Raw genomic sequence first — 21,004 nt, 5'->3', positions numbered from 1 at the left:
AGCTGAGATGTAACTCCCAGATGAACTATGAGATGCATGAAAAAACTAGCAGGATTACTGGGCTCAAAAGGTAGCTGCCAGTTGTTTGTATTCTGCTTGGACATCAACTACAGGTGGAATTCTTCAACCTGGGACCCATCTTGTTTAATTTGTTTTTCCCCAGTAACTTGGCAGAGACAAAATGCACCAATTTTGCAGAAAACACTAAAATGCAAAGCATTTAATGCACTTAGGAGCAGCGACGCCATTCAGATCTAGACACACTGGAGGATGAGAGGAAATTAAAATGCAGAGACAAAGAAAATTGCTGGGACAAAGAGCTGATGGGACTGCACACCCAGGGACTGATGGGCTGGAGATACAGTAGCAGTCTTTCAGCTTTAAGAGGAAGCTACTGAGGAGATGAAGCCAGGCTCCTTACTGAGGTTCATAGCAGGGAGCCAAGAGACAACAATCATCCTCTTAAACAAAGAATGTTCCAACTGGATTCACAAAAACATCATCATAATTTTAAAAGATAATAATTTAAAAAAAAAAATCAGTATAAATATACACAAGTACTGAAAGAAGTTGCCCAGAGAAGCTGCAGAATCAATGTCCTTAAGGGTTTTCACAGACCAGAAGGACAAAGCTGGAGCAAATTGGTCTGAATCCAGTGTCCATCTATTAACAGGAGGCTGAACTATCTGGACCCACCCCTTAAGGTACGTTCTAGACTCAATGGTTCTGTGAAATGCAAATTATTTTCTGGAAACTCCTTTTTAACTATTTACAGAAACAGGTATCAAAGACATTCCATTCCATTCCATTCCATTCCATTCCATTCCATTCCAAATCTCTGACTGCTCACATTCAAAAATAACAAATTATTAGAAAAAACATTAAAAAGTATTGCAAAACCTCTCAGTGAAGGACCGAATCCCCAGTAGCATCTATCCATCCAGAATAGGGTTATTTAAACTATTCTCCATTAACATAGTAATACAAATATGGCTTTTCTAGCAATGATTCTGAAAGCCTTGCTAACAATCTAAGATGTCAGCTATTTCGCTTCATAACACCATGTTACTTTACATCTATGGTTTTGTTTGCTATTATTATTAATTCAGAAAACTTCTCCCCCTTTAATTTACAAAGATAAAAAAAAACAAAACATAAACATTGCAAAGATTTATCAAGAGAATTAGGATATTTCAGAATTAAGGTGATCTATTGCTAACAGAACCTTAATTTTCCCCAAACCCTACAAAATGTAATAATGCTTCCTTTAGTTAGAAAATTAAGTATAATTTTTCCAGTAGTGTTTCCTTCTCACTTAGCAAACTTACCTCCTCTGGGGAGGTGTCTTCATATTTAAAGACATGATTTTGAGCTTGGAATTCAGAGGAACCAGAAGATGTGCCCCACCAAATGCATGATGTTACAAAATGATCTTTGCTGTACACATCAGACACTTCCATAGGCAACTACCCAAACACTGAAACCAGACTGTTCATAATTATACATTTTTCACCTTTTCCATTTTGGGAATCTGGCTTTGAACTTTGAGCTCAGATATCAGAAGTACTGGGTGGTCACAGTTTTGAACAAAAGTACAACAAATTATTGTACAATCCCTGAGAAAATAAGTTATAAACCTACCTATATAGGCAGTTAAATGAGTATTTTTATCACCTTCCTCTGACTGCTTCTCACTTCATAAAATGCAGACATAATATTCACAGAATCACAGAACTGTCTTGGTTGGAAAAGACCTTCAAGATGATAGAGTCCAACCATTAACCTAACTCTGACAAGACCTCAACTAAGCTATAGCCCTAAGTACTATGTATATATGATTCTTAATACCTCCAGGGATGGTGACTCCACCACTACCCTGGGCAGCCTGGTCCAGTGCCTGATAACCCTTTCAGTGAAGAAATTCTTCCTAACATCCAATCTAAACCTCCCCTAGCACAACTTCAGGCCATTAACTCTTGTCCTGCCACTTGTAACTCCTTTCAGGTAACTGTAGAGAGCAATAAGGTCTCCCCTCAGCCTCCTTTTCTCCAGGCTAAACAATGCCAGCTCCCTTAGCTGCTCCTTGTAAGACTTGTGCTCCAAACCCTTCATCAGCTTTGTTGCCCTTCTTTGGACACACTCAATGTCCTTTCTGTAGTAAGGGCCCCAAAAGAGAACACAATACTCAAGGTGCAGCCTTACCAGTTCCAAGTACAGGGGTAAGATTACCTGCCTGGTCCTGCTGGCCATGCCATTCCTTATACAAGCCAGGATGCCATTGGCCCCCTCAGTCACCTGGGCACACTGCTGGCTCATGTTCAGCTGGCTGTCCATCAATACCCCCAAGTTCCTCTCTGCTGGGCAGCTCTCCAGCCACTCCTCACCTACCCTGTAGTGCTGCTGAGGGATGTTGTGGTCCAAGTGCAGGACCATTTGGCCTTACTGAAACCCATGCAATTGGCCTTGGCCTCTGTAGAGCCTCCCTATCCCCAGAGAGATCAACGTGTCCACCCAGCTTATTTAGCTTATTTATGTCCACCCAGTTGCAAATTTAATAAGGGTGCACTCTGTCCCCTCATCCAGTTCATTAACACAGATGTTAAAACAGGAACAGCCCCAGCACTGAGCCCTGGAGGGCACCACTTATGACCAGCCACTACCTGGATTTAACTCCACTGACTGGAACTCTTTGGGCCCAGCCATCCAACCAGTTTTTAACCCAGCAAAGCACATGCCCATCCAAGCCACAAGTAGCCAATTTCTCTCAGAGAATGCTCTGGGAAACTGTGTCAAATGCCTTATGAAAATCAAGACAGACTATCCACAGCCTGTCATCCAATAAGCAGGTCACATCGTCATATAAGGAGATCAGGCTTGTCAAATAGGACCTGCCTTTCATAAAAACCCATGCTGCCTGATCAGCTGGTTATCCCTCACCTGTGCTGTATAGGAGCACTCAGTATGATGTGCTCCATCAGCTTCCCCAGCACCAAAGTCAACTGACAGGCCTGTAATTTCCCAGATCATCCTTCTGTCCTTTCTTATACATGGGTGTCACACTGGTTGACTTCCAGTCTGTTGGTACCTGCCTTGTCAGCTGATAAATGATGGCAAGTGGCTTGGTGAGCACCCTACCAGCTCTCTCAGCACCCTGGGGTGTATCCCATAGATTATATAATTGTGTATATCCACGTGGTGCAGCAGCTCACTGACCATCATCTCCTGGATGGGGAGGGGGGGGCAGAATTCCACTCTTTGTCTTCTAGGTTAAGGGGCTGAACTCCCTCAGTACAACTGATTGTATTTCTAAAGACTGAGTCAAAGAAGGGACTAAACATCTCAGCCTTCTCCTTATCCCTTGTTATCATATTTCCTCCTGCATCTAATAGGGGATGGAGGCTCTCCTTGGTCTTTCTTTCACTATTAATGTATTAGTAGAAATGTTGCTTGCTATCTTTTACATCAGAAGCCGGATTAATTTCTAGCTGGGATTTTGACTTTCTGATTTTCTCCCTGCACAGCCTCACAACACCTTTGTAGTTATGAGTGGCCAGTCCCTTCTTTCAAAGGCCATAAACTCTCCTTTTTTCCCCCCTCAGCTGCAGCCAAAGCTGCCTATTTGGCCAGGCTGGTCTCCTGCTCCACTGGCTTGCCTTGCAACACATAGGTACAGCCTGCTCCTGAGCCTTTAAGACATCATCCTTTAAGGAATATCATTAAGAAGGGATGTTTAAAAAATAAATAAGCACTAACACATGTGAGATATGCAGGGTTTAAAACAGTAAGAGACTATAACACCAAAACAAACAGCCCCCTCCCCACCCCAGTATGCTGTTTTTCAGATAAATGTTGATCTGAGTCCTTATTCCACAATGTAAACAAAGTTCTTTCAAACTGAATAGTAAAAAGTTGTCATCATCATATATTCCCTTATATCCTCAACATCCTAACAAAAAGGAGTTGATTCAACACTACTCAAGTAGCAGAATCTTCTGGACAAGTCATATATAGAAAGGAGAGAAGCAGATGGGATGAAGGGCACCACTTGCCATTTGTTAGCATATAGTAAGTGAATAACCAAGAAACAAACCAGAAATTAATTATGCAGAAATTTACAATCCCATAAACCAAACAAGAATAGAAACTATATAAAAAAATTTCTGTCCCTGAAAGCAATCAAATTGCAATTTTCATATTTTTCTTTTAAGGCAGAATTGTAGAGAACATGTATTAGAAACAGCTGAATATTTACCACCACACACTACAAAAATATTTTAAACAATGAAATATGCTCCCAGTTTTATGAGAATAGTGTTCACATTGCATATGAAGAGGAAAATTAGGTTATTTTCATTTCCACCTCTACAACAGTATAAAAAGAAAAAAATTCTTAATACCTGAAGTTTCTTTGTTTTCTCTTTTAATACTTACACTGGCACAGGAACCACACAGGGAGGGCATGGCAATGCAGTTTGAATAAAAACTGGCTCAGAAGGCTGTTCCCAAGGACCCGCAGATTGATGCTGAGAGCAAAAAATAACACCAGTTGAATAAAAAAAAAAAAAAATCAACAATCTGCTTGACCATAAATAAACATTTCACCTAGAGACATCCCAATTCTAACAAAGCCACACTCTAGCAACTAACTTTTTACTAAAAGAAAACTGAAGACCTACCACGAATACACAATAAAAAAATTTAAAAATCAGTTTCATCCTTAGCATGATTAGGGACAGGAAACTGAAGGTCTGAGACCCTACTGCTACAAATCCAGCACAAATCCAAACAAAAAGAACAGCAAAACAATTCTAAGAATTTAGTAGAGGTATAAATAAAAAAATATTTCAACAGCTGGAATTATCATCATGCAGTGCATGTGTCATGCTTAAAGATGCCAAATAATTTTTCACTTCTAACTTTTGCAAATGTTGGTGGTTTAGTAAGCATCAGAGTTAAAATTTATTTTTTGCTCTGATCAAAGTAACTGGTTAGATTTGAAATTAAATACAACTCATACTCAAGAAATGATAGAATTTTTGCTTAGTACAATTGAAGTATATGCTGAAAACTGCATATTCAATTACATATATATTACAAAATTAATAAGATGGCAACTAGAACCACTTGGTCTCTTGGTTAAGCAGTATACATACCCCTGTGTCTCGTTATTTAATTAATTACTCTGGACTCCAAAAGCCTCCCACATACAATCAAGGTAAAACAACTGTTGCTCATTCTTCAGAACACAAATAACACACCATTTTCCACTAGTAACTTACTGAGGCAGTTTGCTTCACAAGTGCTTCATCATGGCAGGAAACAGGGCACAAATGACCACACGTTAATGTTTTCTGACAGGACTGACGACACGGAGGGCACCGACCAAAGTGACAGTAGTGTTTCTCTCTGGTAGAGTGGTGACAGGTAGGTGGTTTACTGAAATAAAATCCAAGAATGAATCAATATGTCAGCAAGAAATATGAAGGTACAGTCACTGGAAAATTGTATTCAAAATACAAATAACCACGATGAAGAAGTTATTTTTCTAAAAACTAGTTTCCTTCTCACCTTCAGTAGTGGTTAATACTACAGATAAATTATCCAGGAGTTCTAAATAACACTAAAATCACAATTGGGTTTGCATACTCAAATGGCTACTTCAATCCTAATTCTGACGTGCTTTAAGTAATCTTGCTATGCCACAGCAGAAGATACTCTCCTTTTTCCTTTTGCTAGTTAGGTTTTCTAGGTAAAAGAGCTCGTGGAGGTACTTCAAAATGGTGGGATAGAGCCTCACTCTTGAGAGTAGCAAGCTGCACAAGAAACCACAGCATCAAAGGTGTCTGAAAAAGGAAGGATTATTCCTAATCTACACTGCATCTGCATAGCCAAGAATACAGAAAACTGAAAATACCTGTAGTCATATTAAAGGAGTAATTTTTGCCACCTTCTTTAAGGACACCTGAAACTCCACTGGAGAACCAGAAACACACAGGCTTTCTACACTGACCTGCAGAGCTGTTTGCACTTGGGAGGTTTGATGGTGCGCTCTCTGCCACAGGGCACTTTAATGACAGTTTTCCCACAATTGCATTTCACATCTACAGTCTCTGGACATGGATTACAACTACCTAGAAATAAATATATTAATAATATTATAATCTGAATAACGTTAGAAAAAGTGGCAAGTAACATAACAATGAAGTGGCATAATTGTTCTATTCCATTTGATCTAAATAATGGATGGCTGTTAATTGTTGTTATTTTAAAAAGTTTTATTTTTGTTTCTGCTTAGTTTCAAATCCCTCTTGAGAAAGACAATTTCACCATTCTTGATGTATAACAATAATAATCCTGACTGTTCCACAGTTGTTAACTGGTATCAAGTTATAAATAATCTCTCATATTTTAGAGGTTAGCATTATTAAAACCCAGTCATGTAGATCACACAACACTTAAATATTTGCTATTTATATTTCAATATATTTATATTGAAAAACTGGTACAACATTATGCATATTCTGTACAATATTTAAGAAAGAAATCTTTAAAATCTTTTAAAGAAATCTTTTATATATAACAAATAATAACAGCAGAGATCACATATAAGCCTGAAGTCAAGGTGAGAGCACAATGTTCTTAAATCAAACATTATAATACACTAGAGTAGCTAACAAAACATCTCTATTCCCTGGCAACACATTCTGAATTTCAGCAAGCATGATTAAACTCTTAAGAGATATGTAAAAATCAAACCAGTAACAATCTGTTACCTTTCTCCAGGGACTCCTGCTAAACTCCAAGTGCTTATTATCAGTAACATCTAATAATTCTGAGGTTGGGTACCTTTTAGAGCACATGACCCAGCAAGTTATTTTCTAGGAGGTAGACTATTTCCTTTATACTCAGTTCTTACTAAGATCTGTCAGCTCATTGCAAAACTAAGAAAAGGGGCACAGTTAACAGACTAAAACAAATACAAAAAACCCCACTAGTTTGTGGTGACAGAAGTAGCAGCAGGTTAACTGGGACAAGTACCACATTTACCTGTCTTGTCCTCTGAAGAGTCACAGCCTCAAAAGCAAGACAGGCCACACCAGTTGTGATTTCCTGAGCTGTTGCATTTATAGTCTGGACAACTAAGGGAAATTACGTAGACTACTCAGCTGCTGCTTCAGTGGGGCAGCAGCTTCTGTGGGGAAAGCTGATGAGAGTGCAGACACTTTTTTCAGTCATTCCAATTTAATCCTCTACCGAGTGAATGTCAAAGCAATTGGCTAGGAGAAAACCTGCCGGGTAATGTTGGTCATTTTCAGCATTTTTCTGGCAAAAGTCACTGGATGCAGAAGTAAAAAGAGTTTTTTTATCTTTCACATAGTCAGAAGGAAGTTATTTTCTCTTTTACCAATATACATTCAAATTTCATCAACTTTTTTTTTCTTTTTAAATTTTAAGCCACTTGTATCACGTTGTGTTCTAGAATTTTTAAAACACAGACAGATTCAACCAGCACAGTCATCTTTATACACTGTCAGACTTTGCTATGAATATTCAGTAAATGGGTAAAATGTCAAGCTATGGATTTTGAATTAAGCAGCTGGAAAAGGGAAAGAGCATTTTCAAAGGAACAATGCTAAGCAAAATTACCAGGTTGTCATTATGTAAATTAATTATGTAAATTAAGCCCTAAGCAGTTCTAAAAACATTTCCAACACACTGCCCCCACAAAAGGCCCACATGCAACGAGGGAGAGAATTCATTAAGCACCACACAGAGCACTACAAGCAAAAAGTTTGCCAAAAAAACCCAATATTCCATGACTCTGGGAATCCTTAACCTATTCTTACCTCTGTGGCATCCTGAGGGACATTTGTGATTTCTGCAGCCCAGAGTCCGCCCACAGATTTGATCACAAGGTGGACAGTTTCCAGAACAGCACTATTAAAAAAATATATACTGGATATAACTGAAAAATTTTCTTGACATTTCTTGTATAAATTTCTGCTCTCCTACTATCCCATTTTTTCAATACTATATAAAAAAAGTTTCATGCAATTTCATCAGATTTCTTCAAATTCATGTCAGGTATAGAAAGGAAGCCATCTGAAAAGTTGTTTTGAAAATTAAAATTATAAAATAAGAAGAAAATACATATTTTTAAGCATCATTTCAACACACTAAAGTGGCAGCTTCCAAAAAGCATAAGAACATTTAAAAGGTTGAAATTCTTATGTTTTAATCTGAAATAATTTCAGAAGATTACACATAGGATATCCAGCAGTTGGCTCCATTACTCTTCAATTTCTTCCACTTTTATACTGTATCATCTCAGGCACAAATCTATTGCTAACTACTAAGCAAACAAGAAAACAAAAACAAAACAAAAAACAACAACAAAAATATTAAAAAACAGGAAAAAAAAGGAAAAAAAAAAGAAAAGGAAAAAAACCCCAAACTTCCACACCTTTTACTTTTGTAGTAATGGTCAGACAACTTTACAATCAGTTACCTACTTTTTCTTCTTATATAACATGGCAATGTTGAAGAATCTGGAAATACCACACCACCACAGCAATAGTGGATGTGCTTGGAGAGGGGAGATCCCCACCTTCTACTTTAACTGGAAAGGTACCTTCCTTTCAAACTGTTTAAGGAAGGATGTCAGTTAGGAAGAGAGACCTGGACTTCATCGCATCAACTAAAGATGTTGAGATTGCATTTACTTGTTTTGCCATATTTTCACATAAAGTGAATTCACTTTAATAATACTGATAATAAAATACTTAAAAACAAAACTGTATTTTTCATGTCTTCCTGTGGTAAGAATTCCAGCTTTCATAATGTCTGAACTCAAAAGCAGCAGGCAACTTTCAGGACTTTGTGAATCATAAACTAATGTATTTTTAATATACGTATATATGTATTCACATATGTATATTTTAAAATAGTTTGAGCTATCAACTATTCCTTTGATTTCAAAATGACAAGGAAAACAAAACTCAAATTTCCAGTTGTCATCCCTACTGTTTCCAGGGATGCATATCAGAAGGTGAGATGAAATGCTGCATTGTCAAAATTAAAAGTATGTCCATTACAAAGTCATGAGAGATCCCTCGCTCTTTCTACAAAGTAAGGAAACAAATTTATTAACTACTCCACAATACATAAAGCATCAGTAACTATCCAAGCACTCAAAACAAAAACTGCTTTCTGGATCTCGCAAGTTGTTCAAAATCCTGTCATAGTTTTTAAGGAGTCACATGGATAAGACAAGGGGTCAAATGGATAAGACAAGGGTTAATGAGCACAAGTTGCTCCTGGGGAGATTCTGATTGAACACAAGAGGAAAATTTTTCACTCTGAGGACAGTCAGAAATTGGAATGGTCTCCCAGGGGAAGGGGTGGATTCCCCCACTTTGGAAAGTTTTAAGTCTCAGCTCAACAGGGTGCTGAGACATCTCACATAAACAATATTATAAGGGTTGGACCAGATGATCCTTGAGGTCCATTCCAACCTGACATCCTGTGATTCTACAATTCTATGATTCTGTGCTGTTCAGAGAATTCTGGTACAGTGCAAACCAATTTGAATGACACTGGAGAAAAGTCTTCTTTTCATACAGTATCATGAGGTGGAACTAAATACTGATGTGATTCACATGTAATACAAAATGTTATAGATAAATTAAAAAATTATCTAAACAACACATTTGAGAAAGGTCATCTCTGGGCACTTACCTTTCTCTTACATTGGTGCTTCTGACAATCACGAATTTTAGTACACTTTGTTTCACACAAATATGGCTTATGACATGGCATGCGCTTAGTGTGCTTTCCACAGCGACACTGTTTTTCAACCTCCTGGGCAGCAAGAGGGGAAAAAAGCAGGATATTTTTATTAGAAAAAAGAAAAAAAAAAGGGGAAAATAAAATGTTTCACTACTAGTTGTAAAGAAAAGATCATGGGAGAGTAACATTACATTACAGTGCAGTATCAGAACAGAAGTGAGCATCAGATCCTATGTTCTGAGCAGATTTCCTATCTGAGCAAAACCCACTTGGAGACCTTGGGCTGGTACTGCAGCCACTGTGCTCACCACAGCACCTCACTGCTGCCATGGTCTCACCAAGAGAGAGGCCACTCCAAGGGAACCATTCAGATGCATAGTGCAAGATGTCAAGCTTAAACACAAAATAAATTCACTATCCTGCATAGTAAATTAAATTTATCCACCATGTATACAGACAACTTAAGAAGTAGGTGAGCAGATTTATCTGACCTTCATGCCAGCTATCATGTGCTAACTACTTTCACCATAGACTTTCTAGTCAAAGCTGGTTCAGGAAGAGAAAACTGAGAGCAGACAGAGCAACAGCTTTATAGGCCAGACCACAGAAGCTCCACAAATATTTAGAGCAGAGCAAAATACTATTTTCTTACTTAGAGGATAGGAAATGATGTTATGTTACATCCTCTTCCATTTCACTAATAAAAAAAAAAAGCAGCAAGGAAGCTAGAAAAGCTGGGGGGGTGAAAATCAAGGGCTTTTAGGGCATAATTAGTTAAAAAACAAACAAACCATCAATCCAAAACAATGAAACTTAAGATCCATGCCTCAACTCAGATACACAGTGCTTAGCTATTAATTCAGAACTGTGTTGGGAGGGAATAGAGAAAAAAATGTGCTTTTTTTCATGAACAGAAAGTCATAGATTTTGTGATAGATATGACTTAGTTTTCCTTATAAGATTTAGTGTTTGAAAACCCTAACAAAATGAGAACCAGCTATGGCAAGACTAACCTGTCTGCATATTTCACAGGGACCTCGATGACAGCGCTGTGAGCATTTATGGATGCCACACTCCAGAACTTTGTCACAACTATCACCACAAGTGGGCACATCTTCTGTACAAGGCAATGTGAACTCTAGGTGAAGAGACAGAAGTATGAGCAAACATTTAGAAAAAAAGCTGAAATATTGAGAAAAAAAATTGCACTGTATAATGTACTCCAAATGCTCCATTTTTTAAAAAAGTTTCTCTAGAATTACTCTATTTTTCACATAGACAATTAAACTTCTGATACCAAATAAAGTCTTGGAAGAATTAAGCAAAAAGTTAATATAAGCTGTCACAGTTCATTGTTTGTTAGAATTTTTTATGGACCCTGCCCTGCAGAATTAACCTAAACTATTGACTGTAAAAGACCGCATAACTTTTTTCTTTAATAATTTTTTTTTTTTTTTTTTTTTTTCAGCTTACTGGATTTTTCGCATGGACAGGACCTTTTCCCAGAACGAGGACAGTCTCCACAGGGACCAGCATGGCAGATTTGTTCACATGTGTGATTACCACAAGGCAAAGGTTTCCCACACATCTGGAAAACACAAAAGAAACCAAATGAACGCAATGTAACAGAACTACATACCAAGACAAAGCAGACTAAGGGGGAAAACTTGGGGTAAGAGGTGTCTGTATGGAATTTAACTTTTTCTGAATTTTGTTAACAAATCTTATATTTGCCAGGTTTCCCAAATATAACTGATCATCCAGCAGTGATCTTGCCTGGAAGACCACTGTATACTGAGGAGTTAGTGGTGCACAAAATAGATAAACTGAGTAGTCTCAGGCTCGCACTGTCCTGCATGTACAGTTTGGCCTTAAGGCCTGTCTTGTGTTCCACATATCCCCTGGACACAGGATAAACTTATTGCAGGAGAGGAGAGCAGAGGCAGCTCCCACCTGGCACTAGTGATTAAGCCACCTGAATGTCCTTGCCTTTATCTAAAAGTGCAGCAATAAGTTCTTACATGAACAGCTTTTTCTTTGACAGTAGAAACAGTCAACAGTGTTGCCTTCTTGCAACAAAATCCTACATGGCTTTATTGACCAAAATAGGGTGACCCTTTCTCCAGATGGGGTCTGCAGTGCATGCTGCACATGGATCACAAGCCCGTTCAATGTCACACAACTTGGGGTTCCCAGCATCTAACCAGTCATACCATTATTTATATTTCACTCCCTTTCTCTATAGTGTAAGCTAAAAATACATTACATTTAAACTCATATTTTAGAGAGGCTTAGTGCCTTTCTCACTGGGATCATAATGACCAAGTGCCTCCAGGTGCAACCTTGCCCTGACACCTTTTTTTAATTATTATTATTTTTATTTATTTTACATTCTGTCAATCCATAGCCTTGGTCCTAAGAATGAGCAGCAGGTATGCTTCAAAGAATGAATGGTGAAGCTTTCATTCTGTTACAGTTCCCAGAAGTAAACAAGAGTGAAATTCTTATCTACTTAGCTATGATTTCATGCTTATTTTTTAAGACAGCAGCTGAAATAACAACCTCAAGTACAAGAAAACAGAATATACAAGGTCAAATTCACTGCTAGTATAACCCTAGCACAATTCCAGAACAACATTTTAAGTACTGTCAGACATGAACTAGGACACCAAGTAGATTCATTCTCAAACCCTGCTGCTTACATTTTTGTTTGTACTTTCAAAACCTAAACAATAAAACTATTTGCCTACTGAATGTGTTTTTCCAGTCCTTAATACACTCTATTACACAGCAATCAAACTGTAATAAGATAAGAAGTAAGCTACCCAGGAGAGCTTGAACCTACCTGATCACACTGCCACTGAGGACTTGCACACTGTCTTTCTGCTGTCTGTCTTCCACAGATGCACCACTGCTTACTAACTCGAGGACAAGGCTGACAATCTCCTGCATGCAATTGAAAAGTGACATTGAGGGTAGGAGTTGGAAAAGAACGATGCATCTTAACAATTGAATTGAAACAATTGAATTGAAACAACTACTTGATTGAAATTTAAGAAGACAGCTCTACCTGGGTGACAGGAATTCTCACAAGTGTGTTGTCCACACAGCAGTGTTCGTCCACACGGCAGCTGACACGACCACTCCTTGGCACTGCACCTTCGTGGCACTGGTTTGGCTTTCTTACAGTGACAGGTTATTGTCACCATCTTTGGGCAAGGTGGACAGGGTCCTAAGTACAGGAAAAAGAATACTTTGCTAATGGCCATTCAGCAAAAACAGCCTTGACTACATCTCTCTTATTCTGAGGATTTTAAACGTAGTCAGGAGCTTTTAAGTAAAACAGTGTAACAGTGGCATAAATACAGATCATACAACCAAGAGGCAAAACAGAGTTACCTGGATGACAAAGCAGCAAACATTTATGACCACAAGAAGGTTTGAATTCCCTTTCACATATCTGACCACAGGAGTGAGGTACCAGCCATGGGTCCAGTGTTGGATTCTCCACTTTTCCACAATAACAGTAATACCTATTGGGCGTTTCAGACCGTTTGTATTCAAACCTACATTTTGGACTACAAGAAGGGAAGAAAAGAGTGAAAAGAAAGGCAATTTTTCAAGGGTTTTTTTAATAAGAAAATGAGATTCTATAATTTCAATTTCCCAAGATTGTTGCCAGGCTACCAATTAACATTTCTACAACTACTGTAACCAACAGCAACATAATTAAATTTATAACACCAAGGTCTTGCTATATGTCAGATTTTACAATACATTCATTAGAATGTCTAAGGATTTGTTTTATCAGTGCAATTTTTTTTCTCTAATAACATATACAAACAAATGTAGTGTAGCAAGCACACAGAATAATATGTCAAGCAATACCAAAGGAACGTATGCAACAGGGAGTTAACCTACTTAAACAGAACCAATCAAAAAAACACTTCAAAAAATAGGTTTTTACCAGTAGCAGTTTATAAGTTTATAAGCTATGTAAAACCAAGATTTAGCAATGCTATTAAAACTATGTATAATGATTAAAACTTCACCTTTAATATTTTAGATTGTGTCAGTTTAGCATCCTGGGTATTATAAGATGCACACCTTTATTTATTATTCCTGATGGTGTCAGATATTAAAAATACATTATTCCTAAATGGAGACAGGCAAAGGTCTGGAAAGTGCCACAGACCCTAAAGACTTTCAGGTGCAAACCATGGGTGAGGGAAGCAGCACAAGCAAGGAGAAACAAAGAAGCTCCTGTTTCTGGCTACACTGGGAAAAGACAACAGACAAGGAACTCCTCCTCAGAGAACAGAGGTTTTGAAAGACTTATGTATTCATTTTTATCAAATAAAATGTCAATCTGGCCCTATATAATAAATTACAGTCCATAAACGATTTCTCCATTGTGACTGCCCAGTTTTATCATGTGTTAAGCGTTAAACAAAATACTATTCACCTTGAATTTTTTTCACTATAAACATTATGCTTAAACACAAAAGTAGTTTTTAGTAGAATAAGCATTATCAGCTTGAAAGACAGAGCCCACAATTTCATACTATGCTTCCTAAGCAAACTTGCTCTTTAAAATCCCACAATAATAGAGCTTTAGAAACCGCCAAACACTTTCAATCAATTTTGACAGAGCATTGTGTCTCAAAGACATAAGTTTCCACATAAAAGTAGGTGGGCAAATAAAACATAGAACAAACAAGCACAAAGAAACCTTGAGTGACTTTTCAGTCACAAAACTACTGAAAAAGCAAGCTTCTTTATTCCCACAGCCTCAATATTACCTTCTTCCTTATACAGTATCATGTAAAACTGCAAGACTGGTTTTAATGCTTCAGTTATACAGAGGCTTAAAAAAATTCTAAGAACCCCTGTATCTCACTACTTTAAAAGTGTTTTTTTTATTTTATGTCTTTCATAGTTCTAATTTTAAGTGACGAATACGTAAAGCCACTCAGAAATACATACTACAAGCTGAGAAACATAATAGATAAGTTAGCCTCTCAGAGGTTAAAATAAATTTGATGCTTCAGGTTTAAATGCAACTGGGAAATATTCCTGCATCATGTTAATGAAAACTTTAAAATAATTCAGAAAAAAACAACAGAAAAATCAGTCTTTTCAAGTTTTGTGTGTGTGTGCATGTAATTTACAAGTACCATTCCTTTCTAAAGTAACTCCAGTTCATGTATGTTTCACAATAAAAGTATCTTTGCAAAAGTACCATGAAGAGCTCACCATGGCCAGGGATAATCTTTCTTCCCAAAATCATCATCTGTCAAAGGAGAGGACACAAGGAAAAGGCTGTCCTTGGCCCACTTTTGGATACACACCAGGTGAAATATACAAAAACATCCACAACAGCTCCAAACCTAAAGGGTAGATATGTTTCAGTTACTTTATATTAGGTTTATGTGTTTCCATTGATGCCATCCCTTGTACCTAAAGAAGTACAAGCTTGCTACTTTTCCATCTAAAAAATGTGTTTCCAAAGGCAGGTTATACCTATTGCTAGATGAATAAAGGCAGATCTACTGTTAAAGATTCATTCCTACAATCTTCTTTTCCTGCTGCTGCGGGAAGATTTTGCCAAGGCTTATGGAGCCCAAAATATTCATACAATCACAGAAATGTGGATTCAAACACACTGGTGAAGATCATGCAGCATAGCTTTTTTCCCAGAGTAGGACTGTTGCCCTCTTAGCTCATGCCAGACACAGCTTTGCCCAGCAAAGCTGGAAAATCCTGAGTGATGGGGACTCCACAACCACCCTGGGCAACATGCTCCAAGTGTCATTCTACCTTCCTAGTTACCCAATCTGCACTTCCCAAGCCCCAGTCTGTGACACTGCCTCTTATTACAACACCTCTCACTTCAAAGTTGACCTTGGCTTCAGTCAGCTTTACAGCCTCTGTCTGCTTGGAGTTGTGATCAAACCACCCCTTAGCCTCCTCCACCACAGCTCTCCCCTCCACCTCCCTCCCTGTCCCATACTGTAAGCCTCCAGACTTTGCAGTAAAAATACCAAAAAGATTTTTCCCCCTTTCAAACTTCAGGATTTATGTACAATGTAAGCAAGACAAAAATTTCATTAAAAGTGTGGTTTTGAACATAGTATCTTTTGTTCAAAGACCAAGAGAGCTATAAAAGAAAATAAAATTAAAAGCATATGTGTTCAAGAGAGATGATTTTGCCAATATCTTGTCTCCATCATTAAGCTTTTATGTTCTTGTTTCCAGTGTACTTCTCTGCCAGTTCTGGACTAAAGTTACAATCCTTTGCTTAGAATATCAGCCTGCTCTTGAAAATAACAGAATATGCAGAAATAAGTAACAGAAATGCAGTTTTATGACTTTGGTACCTTTGACATATTGATATCTTAATTGTCAGCTTAGAAAGACTGTAACAATTCAGTAAGAGAAATGCAGCAGAAAATTTAAATGTTTATTTCTTCTGGGTTTTAATAACTTAGGACGTTGTTATAAAATTCTATCATGAAAACAAAGAGAATTTTCTCATTAACATTTAGAGAATAAAGTCAATGACACAATTTTCTCAAGCCAACTTCCCATGACTAAAGCTAAGCAGGAGATGTTAAGTAAACAAAAACACTTGGCTGAAATATTACAGATTAAAGAGAACCAACAAACCACTGAGTTAAAAAAAAAAAAAAAGAAGAGCTCCGAGATGTTAAATCCTCTCACTTCTGATGAGATGTTCAGGTTGGATATTAGAAAAAAATTATTCACAGAAAGAATGGTTAAACACTGGAACAAGTTGCCCAGGGAGGTGGTAGAGGCACTATCCCTGGAGGTGTTCAAAAGATGGGTAGGTGAGGTACTACAGTGGATGGTTTAGTGGTTATGAGTTGTAAGGAGGACATTTAGACTTGATGATCTTAGAGGTTTTTTCCAACTTTGATGCTTCTGTGATTCTATGAGAAGACATTTACATGCATTAACTTCAAAATCAAGCTAAAAATATGTCCTAAGGTCTGGAAAAAAATGGATTAAATATGTTAGGAATTAATTAAAAATACATTGCATTTTTTTCTAAAAAAGGTTAATGACCAGTTTCATTGGATACGTGTAGACCCTGTACATCCAACATAAGGGGTTAAAGATTTTCTGCATTTTTTTCTCTTAATGTTAAACATAAAGTTGCAAACATGTATTTGATTCAAGTAACTGTAACAGAAACAGTTGGGCCTCTTAAAGTCTAAGAGAAGTTGATACACTATAACAAAGTTGAAAAAGATTTGTCCTGAAATCTCTACCACGAAAAATGTACCAGTGCAAAATACAAGAACCTTCTCAACCATGGCACCCTTCTCTTTCACTTATCAGCATTTGTAGAAGCAAAGTTTATGTTTTAGTTTCCTTGCTTTAAAACTAAGAGCATTTCCCAAATTCTTTGCCGTTTTTTGCTGTTTGCTACAACATAGCTTATTGAAAACACAATTGCAGCACCTTCCTGGATTTTTTTTTAACTGCTACACTAAAATTTAAAAATAACTATTTTACAGAACAATAACAAGCATACATTAAAAAACACATATTCCAATTATAAGCTATATATATATATGCACTTACTTCTTCAAGTGTTTAAAAAAGACACAAAGATTCCTAAAGTTGCATATAGTACTTTAATAATTTTAAAAGAATCAGTCCTAAGAACTATTTTAGCGTTCATATTAGTCATAAGTTACCATGTCATGCAAGTTATTAATATCATTATATTTGCTTATTCTAAAAGACTACTGTGAAATACTTACAGCTTGGTTCCGTTTAACTGAAGCAATGCAGATCAGACATGTCATGGCCCCTGACTGAAAAGCTTCATTCATGTACTGTCTTGTACGTTCCAGTTCACTTGCATCTCCATCTTTAACATATAAAGATTTTTAAAGCAATCAGTAATGTTTGCTCTGCTATTCTGTACATGTTGAGACTTCTGTAGAAGTTGTGGGGCTTTTTTCCTCTGAACAGAGGCCAGTCATATATTATTTGAAAACCACATTATTAAAATTTCTTAAGGCAGTTTCCAAGCGATACGATGGATCTGCATAAAAAGGGAAGAAGTACTGCCAGCATGCAATGCTGGAACAAATATTCCTAATACAAGGCATCAGAATAAAGGGCTTTGCCGCCACTTATGGAGAAATTCTAAAATACAGCCAGCAATACAGCATTGCTGATACTTTCATACCAAAATAAACATCAATAATTTATTTAAAAAATTACCGGTTTGACTGGTGTAAATGGTAAATGTTTTGTCCAAAATCTTTCCCTGTTTTACTTCAGCATCTTCATCATCATCTTCAGACGAGGAGCTAAATTGGTCTTCAACTAGCTTTTTTGCTGCAGCCTGATTAGCCTTCTTAATTTCATCAAATTTCTTTTGTGAAGATAATTCTAATAAGAGAATATTAATGATGATTACTACCACATTCAGTTCTACATACCTTCAAGTGTCCTTTTCTTCAAGAACTTGTTGATTTTATGTTTTTAAGGGCAGTATATTGCTACATTTTCAATACCACACAAGAAGAGATAAATTGTGCTTTCTTCTTTACTGTGCATTATCCATAAAACTCAAAGCAGGAGTCTGCCAATTACCACTGAAAAATCCAACTAAACATACTAAAATATACACTATAAAAATGATACTTTAAAAAAAACCTACATGCATCCCACACCAAAACAACTTTCATGACATAAGGAAGACAAAAAAAAAAGGTTGTGCAATTCTCGACAAGAGCAATTGTTATGATTTGCTGATACTGAACAGGTACCTCTCCCAGTATTCAGTATCTTTTGAATTATGACTATTACATCCCTCCATCCAACAAGTCATTATTGCAATAGTGGGTTTAATCTATTTTACATCTGGCAACATCAGAAGTGACAGGGTATTTTAAAATAGGCTATTTTCAAAGTTACTATTGCACGTGAAGTAGAGGAATATTCTCAGATTTAAAAAATTATATAGCTTAAGAAATCTCATAATAAACCAAGAGGTCTTTGAGATAACATACCATGGAGATATAAAGGTCTTCAGCAAATCACAGGACTTAAATACCTCTAACTTACCATATAGGACTAACGCACCCAATACATTTACCGGGGTTCTATCAAGTTTAATTTTAGGGCTTTTCTTTAAAAAGACCATGCTGCCACTTCAGAGCTCAGTATTGGGCATTCCTGTACTCGCCAAGCATTACGTGGGCACTACCTGGCACTCACAGCATCCCCCGTGCACCTTCCCACGCCGGGGCATCGTGGCACACACTGACCAGGCTACCCGACGCCTGTCCCTAGCGGGCAGCCCTCTTTTCAGTATTTGCGACTCTACTGAAAGACTGAAAGCTGCTTCAGCCTTCACTCCACTCTGCTGCTGGAAGGGCACTGCCCGTGCTCCCTGGGGAGGGCTCTGACCCCGAGCCCTCAGCCACTGCCCGAGGCCTCCGCAGAAGGCAACAGCCGGCAGGACAGGGCTCACGGCCAACATCGCCTGGCTACCACCGAGGGGAGCCTGGCCGGGGCGCCCGCTGCCCGCCGCCCACCGCCCGCCTCCCGTCCCCACTCCGCCGGGGAGAGCCCTGACCTGGGTACCTGCAGAGGCTCCCCGGGCCCGCCTGGGCTGCGGGCCAGAGCCGGCTGCCCAGCCCAGCCCCCTGCAGCCCCCGGCCGGGCCGGAGCACAGAGGAGGACACGATACTCACCCCTGGCCGCCTCGCCGCTGATCCCCGCGGCCCCAACGCTGGCACCGCCGCGGGCCCTCGGGGCCGGGGGCCGGGCGGCTGCCCCAGCGCGGGCGGCGAATCCCTCCCCGGGCCTGGCGCGGCCCCGGCCCCGTCCGCCCTGGCGCCAGGGCGCCTCCATTCCTCCCCCTCCAGCGAGCGAAGAACAGCGGGGGGAACCTGGACCTCCTCACGCTCCGCGGCTGAAGCCGCCCCGCGGCGACCCCTCCTCCCTTGCCCGGCCCGGCCAGGCCCGCTCCCTCTGTCCGGAAGCGGCGGTGGAGGCGGCGGGGACGCCTCGGAGCCCCCGAGGCAGCGCAACTACAACTCCCAGCGCTCCCCGCGCCGCCGGGGCGGAAGCGGAGGCGGAGGCTCGGGGACTCCAATACCCAGCGTGCACCGCGGCGCTTGATGGCGGCTCCGAGAAGGGGGCCCGGGGGCGGCCTTTGCACGGTTGCCAACCAGAAAAGTGTTTGGTGATGCCTGTCCTGGCAGCTACTCGTTATCTAATATTTTAATTTCTCCTTGCTTGCCGATCTGGCCCCAGAAAGAAGGGGTTGAGCCCTCTTCCTGGCAGCCGTTTCTGCAGCCTGCGGTGTTGAGTGCGTTTTTCCCGCAGCTCCTCTTCTTCTGTGTGGGAGAGATTTATAAACCGTGTTTAGAGAACCTGTATGCTGCCTTAAAAGTTCTGGTACATAAATGCAACTTGAAAGATTTTAAATCAGATTGGCATTTTCTGATAGCTCTTGTGTTCTGCCTTGCCGTGCCAGGAGGAAACAAGGCATTTAGGGTTGGGTTTTTTTTCAGCACATTCCTGCTTATAAAAATTAAATAAATAGTACAAGATTTAAAATAGAGTCTGAAAATAGTAAACTTCTGGAGGTCACTTCTAGTTCAAAGTGTTAAATAATTTTTGTTCTCAAGAAAGTCAGCTAGTGACTGCAACTTGTAGGCTGAAGGAGCAGTAAAAGAAAAAATACAAACAGTATATTCTATCTTTATTAATTGAAACCCACATCAGACATTTCTCTAATACAAAGCCTTAAACTCTAAAACAAAGGAGAAAAGTGCTTCCTAAGTGCCTAGTGAGTTACAACCCAGCCCTATGGGATGCTGCTGTCATACAGGTAGCAAATTATATTCAAGACCTGGATTGGGAGAACGCTGCTTGCCAAGTCCTGCGTTCCCAGTAACGCTGCTCTGGGATGCACAGGGAGAGTCTTCTGGGCTCCCCTGTTCCGGAGGGGGAGGGATTTACACGAGAGAGTACAACGGAGGGCTAGGAGGGTGATTAAGGGACTGGAACACCTGCTAATAAAGAAAGACTGAGAGACCTGGGGCTTTTTAGTCTGGAGAGGAGAAGACAGAGGGGATCTAATTAATGTATATAAATGTATGAGGGCTGGGCATCAAGAAAGAAGTGCCAGCCACTCACATGTGCCCTGTGGTAGCAC

At 39.1% G+C, this 21,004-nt stretch overlaps 1 protein-coding gene across 1 annotated transcript in view; it reads right to left on the bottom strand.

The window, feature by feature from the left end:
* The window catches only part of NFXL1 (nuclear transcription factor, X-box binding like 1), a 46,132-nt gene extending 26,260 nt beyond the window's left edge, over nucleotides 1-19,872 (bottom strand). The window contains exons 1-14 of the mRNA XM_071743612.1: nucleotides 19,533-19,872; nucleotides 18,052-18,222; nucleotides 17,583-17,692; nucleotides 15,046-15,179; nucleotides 13,189-13,367; nucleotides 12,860-13,021; nucleotides 12,635-12,735; nucleotides 11,263-11,377; nucleotides 10,803-10,927; nucleotides 9,739-9,861; nucleotides 7,848-7,938; nucleotides 6,011-6,131; nucleotides 5,280-5,436; nucleotides 4,432-4,523 (exon numbers count right to left, since the gene is read on the bottom strand). Coding sequence (XP_071599713.1) covers nucleotides 4,432-4,523; nucleotides 5,280-5,436; nucleotides 6,011-6,131; nucleotides 7,848-7,938; nucleotides 9,739-9,861; nucleotides 10,803-10,927; nucleotides 11,263-11,377; nucleotides 12,635-12,735; nucleotides 12,860-13,021; nucleotides 13,189-13,367; nucleotides 15,046-15,179; nucleotides 17,583-17,692; nucleotides 18,052-18,222; nucleotides 19,533-19,692 — 1,841 coding nt within the window. The 5' untranslated portion in view covers nucleotides 19,693-19,872. The remainder of the gene's footprint in view (nucleotides 1-4,431; nucleotides 4,524-5,279; nucleotides 5,437-6,010; nucleotides 6,132-7,847; nucleotides 7,939-9,738; nucleotides 9,862-10,802; nucleotides 10,928-11,262; nucleotides 11,378-12,634; nucleotides 12,736-12,859; nucleotides 13,022-13,188; nucleotides 13,368-15,045; nucleotides 15,180-17,582; nucleotides 17,693-18,051; nucleotides 18,223-19,532) is intronic.
* Between the last annotated feature and the right edge of the window lie 1,132 nt (nucleotides 19,873-21,004).

The sequence above is a fragment of the Heliangelus exortis genome, chromosome 4, assembly GCF_036169615.1.
Source record: "Heliangelus exortis chromosome 4, bHelExo1.hap1, whole genome shotgun sequence".
NCBI lineage: Eukaryota > Metazoa > Chordata > Aves > Apodiformes > Trochilidae > Heliangelus > Heliangelus exortis.
This window is presented reverse-complemented; position numbering and strand designations above follow the sequence as displayed.